The sequence below is a fragment of the Acartia tonsa genome, chromosome 1, assembly GCF_053477335.1.
Source record: "Acartia tonsa isolate MP-2025a chromosome 1, ASM5347733v1, whole genome shotgun sequence".
Taxonomy (NCBI): Eukaryota; Metazoa; Arthropoda; class Copepoda; order Calanoida; family Acartiidae; genus Acartia; species Acartia tonsa.
Window position 1 is genome coordinate 44,611,903 of NC_137260.1, and position 8,868 is coordinate 44,620,770.

At 31.3% G+C, this 8,868-nt stretch overlaps 2 protein-coding genes across 3 annotated transcripts in view; both read right to left on the bottom strand.

The window, feature by feature from the left end:
- The window catches only part of Rint1 (RAD50 interactor 1), a 44,983-nt gene that overhangs the window by 11,589 nt on the left and 24,526 nt on the right, over window positions 1-8,868 (bottom strand). For both annotated transcript variants that reach the window (XM_080162872.1, XM_080162873.1), the window contains exon 2: window positions 31-121. In XM_080162872.1, the coding sequence (XP_080018998.1) occupies window positions 31-119 (89 nt within the window). In that variant the 5' untranslated portion in view covers window positions 120-121. The remainder of the gene's footprint in view (window positions 1-30; window positions 122-8,868) is intronic.
- Window positions 122-8,188, bottom strand: LOC145321438 (tropomodulin-like). The gene is made up of 9 exons (XM_080162880.1): window positions 7,999-8,188; window positions 6,945-7,069; window positions 5,791-5,912; window positions 5,455-5,675; window positions 5,225-5,341; window positions 2,533-2,622; window positions 1,963-2,112; window positions 1,517-1,639; window positions 122-1,379 (listed from the first exon to the last, which is right to left on the bottom strand). Exons 1-9 carry the CDS (start codon window positions 8,023-8,025, stop codon window positions 1,155-1,157), a joined length of 1,200 nt encoding a protein of 399 aa, XP_080019006.1. The 5' UTR covers window positions 8,026-8,188; the 3' UTR covers window positions 122-1,154.

Genomic DNA, 8,868 nt, shown 5'->3' on the forward strand with positions numbered 1-8,868 from the left:
ATAAAGGACATTATCTCTGTTTGAACCCACCTGTATTTGTCTAGTTTACCAAGAGAAGATATATCACTGAACTCATTATTAATAGCCTGGATCACCCTTAAACTCAAATCATTATCCATTATCTGAAAATTTACATAGGTAGGTAAATAATAATAATATTCTAAGCACCATTGATTTACAATTATTTAGAACCATTGATTTCACATATATAATAAATATAAATAATAAGGCACACACAGTTTAGGTTTTAACAATCATTGTCTAAAACATTTATACGACAATGCAATTCTAAAAAAAGGGGACATACATAAAATATTTTAAACCAATTGAATTATGCTTAATGTAGATTTAAAATTGACAAAATTACTAAATGTCTGTCCCATTAACATTCCAATCATCAACATTTTTTTAAGGGTAAATACTTACTTTTTGGATTTTATAAAATAGGTTTGTATAATGCTACTTTTTAAAATGTTCTTCATTGTATAATATGTAAAATCTTTTTAGTTAAATACTGAAATGTCTAAAATATTGAGCATTATACAGATGATGAATTACATATAAAATGTCTAAAACTATGCACATATAATAATGGAAAAAAATAATAATGTTTCTCAGAGGCCAGCAGACAAAAACAATATTGGCAAAAACTGAGAAAACAAAAAAAATACAATATTATGTGGAAGACACGTACATATGTATAATATAATGTAGATTGTAAATTTCATTAACATTTATCTAATAATAGTATCCTATAGAAATAGGTAGAAAGTAAATCAACTCTTTGGTTTTCAATATTTGGCATTGACATAGGTTAAATCAAAAGTTTTTGAAATAGATAGATAAATTGGCACATGGGTTGACTAGATTAGTTTATAATAATTTTAACATAATATTTGTAAACCATATTGAAAGGGAATGGTTTTAAGGTAATAATATTTGAGATTCAAGAGGATAATAAAATTGAAAATACTTAAATTCCCTATGTTTGTAAAAATTCAAATTAACCAGGTATGGGATTTAGGTCACAAAATTAACTTTGGCACTTATGTTTTTTTTCGCTGTAGACCTCTCTCTCCCTACCTGGTTATAAACAACGTCCCGTATTTTAAAGCCACAAAATGACTTGTGAAGATATAAACCTGGCGTTTAGTTTATTCCTCTTCATCAGAATAATAATATTCATATTCAGATTCTGGCGTAGTGGCCTTGGTCCAACTGAGAATAGAACCAGGAGGCGGCGCGAAATAGCCGGCGGTAACATTGCCGCGATTGGCCAGGCGGTCGGCGATCCTCTTAAGGCGGATACGGTCCAGATTCTTCTGTAGATGAACGGCCACACGATTGCGACATTCGTTAAATTCGAAGTGAATTCCAACCTAGTAAAACAAGGCTTGAAACAATATCATGAAAAAATGCATTTGTTTGTATAATACTAATCTTATTATGTAACTTTTCATGTTCTTTAAAGTTAAGTAAATTTATTTTTGTTTTGGTAAATTATCAATCTGTATACCTTTAGTAAAGTCTTATTCTTCTCAATAGACTTGGTTATCTCCATTTCAACTCTATTTCCTAAGACTTGGGCTGCCTGGTTGTGAGCTGACAGTTCTTTCACAGACTCTTTGATATTACAAGACTAAAAATAACTTAATTTACAACAAAAAACAACATATTTGAAGAAATCATAACAACAATATCTCTTCTAGAGTAACTTTAAAACTCGCATTTTTTTTAGAATAAGTAAATATATTTTATAGAGATCTAAGGGATAAGACAATAAATTGAAGCCAACCCCAAACGATAAAATTTATTGGTTGAAAAGTTTAGACTTTGTTAGTTTGTAACCAACCAATCAAAATTCATTTAAAGTACCCAAAGTTTTGAGACAAGGTAGGTAATTAACTAGGTAACAATGTCATTTACAATCCAATGTCCCCTCCTTCACTAATATTTTATTACCTCTAAAAGCTTGGATAGAGTTTTTGGTGTGATGCAATTGGATGAGAGGTTGAGTTTCTCAATGGTGTCATTACACTCCAGAGTGTGGGCCAAGTTGGCAGCGGCCCAGTCAGTCAATCCTGTATTGGATACTGACAGCTCAGTCAATACCTGAACAATTAGAAATCACAGGTTTCAATAATAATTGCATCAGTTCTGTTATTTTTCATAAAGAATCTATTCCCAATGGATTCATTTTAAAAAGTAATACTTACCTAGGGTTCAGTACAAGAAAAAAATAGTCATTTATCGCATGGTATTATAGAAAGCTTTATTCTGTGTAAAGAAAAAAATATTTAAGATGAATCCCAGTTTTGTTGGCTCGGGCATTTATAAATTTTATTTTATTGATGCTAAAAAAGATAAATAATCTTAAAAAAGGAAAAGTAGGCAATATCTTGAGAATAAGGAAAAGTTTCTGGGATAAGATTAATTTAGATATATCCTTTTTGTTACCAATTTTCATACCTAAATGAGAAGAACTCTAATATCTATAGTAGATGGAATAATGGATTTTAATTATATAATAACCTTATTATCAGCCAGGGCATGGAAAATCTCTAGGAAAGTTTTCTCTGGCACAGAAACATTGTTCAGATTCACCTCAGTTTGTTCTTCATCCTAGCAAATAATATACTGTAGGTAATATTTTATTTTATAGGATTGTTAATATTTTAGACCAAAATGCTTATTACCTTACTTTATAAATACATCAATGCATTTCAATAGAATATTAATAATAAGACAAAAAATGGTAAAAGATGCGTAGATGTATGTCATTTACTAAGTATATTTGCGATTACTTTTATTTAATGAAATCTTCTAATTTTTAACATGTACAAAACGGCCTGCTGTATTACATCAAGATCCATGACAGATCTATATAGGAAATAAACGTCTATATATGAGCTCGAATTCTCCAAGTAAAGAATGTTAAAAACTCATAGTGCTCCAATAATCTCTATTAAATTCTCATTGACCAGAACGATAAGACCCATTATTCTACTTTTAGCATCATTAATTCAGTTTTTTAAATTCATGTTGCTATTTGAATAACATTGAAGTATTTGATTTCTATTCATAACACAGAAAACTTAAATTTATAATATAGTAAATCTAAGAAAACTTAGTTTTAATATAAATTGATTCGTGCGACACTCCCGTAATGTGGTCTGATATTAAACTAAACATTTTAACCCTTTCAGGAAGAAAATTTGAGATGAAAAATATTAGGAGTATATTTTTTTTAAATGTTAAAAAAAATGAAGCAAAACGTTAAATCGTGTATTGTTACATTAAATATAGATAAAACTGAATAAATCAGTTAAACAGATATTATAAAATAAGACGTTAAAGGCATAATCTTTATGTGCAACTTAATATTTTTAAAAGAAAGAGAGAGAACGGGTGGATCGAGAGAGAGGGAGAGAGAGAGAACGAGGGGATAGAGAATAGAGAGAGAGAGAGATTTAGAGAGCAAGAGAGAGAGAGAGAGAGAGAGAGAGAGAGAGAGAGAGAGAGAGAGAGAGAGAGAGAGAGAGAGAGAGAGAGAGAGAGAGAGAGAGAGAGAGAGAGAGAGAGAACGAGAGAGAACGAGAGAGAACGAGAGAGAACGAGAGAGAACGAGAGAGAACGAGAGAGAACGAGAGAGAATTAGGGGATAGAGAGAGAGAGAGAGAGAGAGAACGGGGGGATAGAGAGAGAGAAAGGGGGGGGGGTACATATTGAATTTTTGTATAAAATAAAATTTGAGTAAATATATCATTAAACAGCTTAAATACAAAATATTTTATTTGGACATACTAATGTGATAGAGCAGCTATGTAAAGCAATGGTAAAAAATAAAGATTTTGACTTTGACTTCATTGAAGGACATAACAGTTTCAAAAATTTTATTGTCGAGTTTGAATTCAATAGGACAATTCTAATATGCCTAAATTAACAATCAGAACCATCTGTTAGGGATATTCGGATGGACAGACCAACCCCCACTGTAGAAAAGTTTTACTTTTAACAAGAAATAGATCATTAACATTATACAATCCCTTTTCAAACTGACCAATAAATGAGGTGCATACTGGAAATGCTATGTTGGGAATATTTACACAATTTTTCAGCCATTGATTAGTAAATGAGAAAGTCACATTTTCTCCTAATCCTAGCCAACAGACGAACGGACAGACATTTTGAATTATAAATGAGATTCGCTACTAAATAACAGCGGAAAATAAATTTTGCAAATGTTTCATTATAATCTTGATAAAAAATTAAAGCCATCTAATTTTAATAGCAGCTGAAAAAACGTACAAATATTTTAGCTATAGGCAGACAGAAGTGCATTGGTTTCCAAAAAATTAAACCTTCTATATTAAATAGCAGAAGGGAAAATAAACATTTCTCCTACAGTAATTTTATTTATTTCAGAGCACTTAAGACAGAAAGTAAAACTTTTTAAATTTAAATTTATTGACTTCGCTACTAACATTTAACAGATAAATAACGATGACAAAATCCATAACTATAGAAGCTCTTGAATTAAAAAAATAAAAGGCAAAGCAAATGATAGCAAAAAGGGTGCACAAAAGACAGACATACTGAGTAATGATACTTAGTGGTATTTGAATCTTTACACAAAAAAATATCTTCGATAAAAGCTGGGAAAATTATTTAAGAGCATTACCGATAGACCGACAGACAATATTATTCTTAGAGTATACATGCTTTGGTCAGCAAACATAAAATAAGCCTTCTGTCTTAACCCTGAAAGATCGGGGGCCCTCTACAAATTCTTAATACATCGGATTTTATACCTTTATATTTGCATCAGCCTTCTACCTTTCCAGTACGGATATTTAATATTCTCAAGAACATTACAGACCAGTGAACAACGTGAGCTGTAGGCTAGTAGAATAAATATGATTACTATAAATGGAGAAAAGAAGAGAATTATGGAGGGATTAGGTTTACATGTCAATTTGATTTTCATTGTCCTACCCCTCCTGCAAAATTTGAAAAATACTGAAATGGGTTAATTTAAAATAATAGGGGTATTTATTTATCTCCCTAATACACTAATATAATCTAATAGCATAAAAACTACAGTCACTCTAATAGCGGTATACTACCTTTTTTTTAAAAGAAATGAGTCAGTCAGTGAGGGAAACGGATACTAATAAGGATTCTGTGCACTTAAGATTTTAGAACAATGTGAAGAAATGTGTACCTGTGTTTTAATCTTTTCCAGGACTTCGTCAGGATTTGTTGGATTGGGCTCTTCAGGTGGATAAACTTTTAAAGGTGTAGCCTTTGTTATTCCATCCCAACCTAAATCCTCATCAACCTAATTATAAAAATGAGTTGAAGACACTTTGTTGTTCACAAAATATATACGCTGGTGTAACAAGAACGATTGTTAAAAAAGAAAAGCAGAACAGCTATTGGGGAATATTTTACCTCGTTGTCAAACTTATCATTGACAGCATGATGATACTGCTCCTGATTAATCATAGAATGTAGTCCCATAATACCAGCCAGATCAATCATATCCTGTGTGGAGGCCTCGTTCAGAGCCAGCTCAATTTCCTCTCCAAGGTCAATGTCCAGCTCAAAGTCAGCTGTGTCTTCGTCCTCTCCCTCTCTTTTGGGGGCCTCCCACTTCTTACCACGAATAGTGCCTGCAAGAATTTTAATAATAAACATTGATATTTGATTATATGCTCGTTGAAAAAAAGTGTTTAAAATAGGAAACAAATTATAAATACCATTTAAAATTCCCTTTAGCTTTCATACCTGGGACATGAGGTACATGATCCACACGGTCTGGAGTCTTTTTAGCTTGGTCGTAGATGTAGTTCAACAGCGCTTTCCTGTTCAAGGGACCAGTAGGAGCTTTCTCACAAACATAGGTGCACCTATTTTAATAAAAAAAAAAACGAATATATATTTGGAATGTGTTTAGTTCAAGTAAAACTTGTAAGAACTAATAGGAGATTCATTTTTAAACCATATAGTTGTCGTAACTTCTAATAAAGGGGGGGTTTTTTAATGCAACCATCTCGTAATCAGTGAGCAAATGACACTTAGAATTCGAATTTCGATCTGAACTTTTGCCTGAATAATCTTTGGTAGGTCTATTTTCCCTAAATCGAACAAAAAGTTGGAAAAGTAACGGCTAGCGGCTCAGCCGTTCAGCCGTTTTTTGCCTATTTTCAGGGTAAATCCATCATCAATTACGTAGGAATCAACTTTTTAAAACATCTTTTTGGTTTAATTCATGTTAAATGATAGCAATAACCAATTTTAAAACTTCTAGTACCAACAGCTACCGTCTAGAACCGTTTGATAGCGTTTTAGAGTAGAAAAGAGTATTATGTTGAGAGAGGTTTCGTGACTAATTTGCAATATAGATATCAAACAAATGGCAAAACAGATGAGCCGCCAGCCGTTAGCCGTTACTTTTCCAACTTTTAGTTCGATTTAGGGAAAATAGATCTACCAAGGATTACTCATGCAAAATTATAGATGGAAATTCGAATTCTAAGTGCCATTTGCTCACTGATTACGAGATGGTTGCATTAAAACCCCCCCCCCCCCTTGTTTATAATTTTAATTCAAACAATTTTGTATATCTAATCTTGGACACATGTTCAAAGTCTTTCTAATAACATAAATTGAAATATGCTCGATAAATGCTATATTTATAGTATCTCATTCTTATGCTTATTTAATTTATATTTGCTGGAATATTTATTTTTATTGATACAAGTCAGCTGTAACCAACAACGGAATCAATTAAAAAAATACTTGGTAATTTCAGCAGATTTTTTCGTGATTTTAGGGGACAACGCTTCGTAGTAAACACGATCTTTTTGTCTGCAACCCATATATTATTTTAGATTTAATTAGCTTATTGGCTAAACGACCTTATTCCTAGGTAAAATTACCTGGAACTGGGTGGCATATGTGCATCATCAGGATCTGTATCCTCAAGAAGCTTCTCAATTTCCTCACTGGTAAGTTTAGTAAGCAGCTCCTCAATCTCCTCGTCAGTAAGAGGAGCATCGTTCACCTTTGATTATGTAAATATCTTAATATGATTTTTAAACCAAAGAATCCTTATTTGAAAATAACAGGATCTGTGTCTGTTTGTCTATTGTAGCGAAGGATCTTACTTACCTCTGAACCGATAAGGTTCTCCTTTACGTACAGTGCAGTGTAAAAAGATTCTCATAAGTCCTGGGAAGGTTTATAACTATTTTGGGAGAGGGTATATCACCACCCTCCTAAAACTAATGCCCCTTTTAAGAATGTCTACAAAAAGAATTTTGCTTATATTTTTGGAACCAAAAATTAAGTGGGTAGGTCGAAGTCTAAAAAATTTAATTAAAAATAAGGATTCTTGTTTTTTTCAGCTTAGATCGACGTGTGTACTATTTTCACAAAATCATAAAAATAATTTAATTATAGTTATATTATACCTAATTGTGGGTTAATATTGTTAATTATATACGAATTGATATTTAGGCTTGCAAATGTTTTACCAAAATTAATTGTAACATTTACAAACTAGACAATTTTGAGCATATATGACTCATTGACTACGTGCAAAAAAAATCAATATTTCTTTTTGATATCTTGACTACTAAGCTATTTTTATCATCATTATATAACTGATTGAGTTTTCTTTTTGGTAAAGATTCACATAGGTCCCAGGAAGATTTTAGGCCGTTATGTTTTAAGATTTTATCATGTACGTTTTATATAGGAAGGTTTTAGGCGCGCCGTTATGTCTAGGAATGGTTTCAGGCTATTTTTATACCCCTAATAAGGAACCCCTAGATACTAAGGGCGCAACACTTCGTAATTGTCAATATATAAATATTAAATCAATACTCCATATACGTGGAACTGTCCTTTTACTTGTTTTTGTGTTTTTTTTTTTATTTTTTTTTTAGGTTACTAGCTCTTGTGTATTCAGTATTATCTTTTAATTTTTACCTTTCCAGTAGTGGCAGTTGACGTCATTTTTAGTAATAAAAAATGTAATATATTATTTTTAGTAATAAGACTAGAAATAGTTTTAATATGGCTTTCTTTTTTTACATAAATAAATTTTTGTCTGTGTATGTTTAATTTTGGACTCAATCTGCGCGTTTGCCGCAACTAATTATGGACAAGCCAAGTTGCCAACATTCATAATGTAAAAATGGCAATAAACACGAATTGAACATTTTATTTTAGTTTTCTTTCACAAAATTTTATACTTCTAATTTCAAGTCATGTTAAAATTACCAAAAATGTTATGAAAATAAAAAGCATTTTAAATATTTTAGAATATAAAAATATGTATAAATTTTGGTATAATATAAAATCGGTTGGCTAGTCAAAGTTTCTACTTTCCTACTCTTATTCCAAAGTGGCAAAAGGGGAGTTATTATAAATATAAAACTATTTCTGAAAGGTAGACTTTATCAATTAGAGCAATTATGAAGAAACTTTATCAATTAATTGCTTAATATAATCATGTAAATCGCAGGGAGGGAGGGAACAGAAGACTTTTATTACACATGTCTGGAAAGTTTTATCATAACAATTTCTTATACATTAGCTTTACAACTTTGGGGACTATAAAGGAATTTTGATTTGTTGGTTCAGTAGTTTCAGTGTCCAAACGTTCTAACAAATAATTGCAATCTACAGAAAGGATAATTTTATGTATAATCAATTGGAAGGTACATCAATTCATTGGTCATTGTCCCTTTAGGTCCCTGTGTAAATCGAGTCTGCAGCGGTGTTTTATGATTGGGCTCTATTTGTAAAAACTGCATATTATGAAATAACCTTTATACAAATTGATTCCTGAAAGCT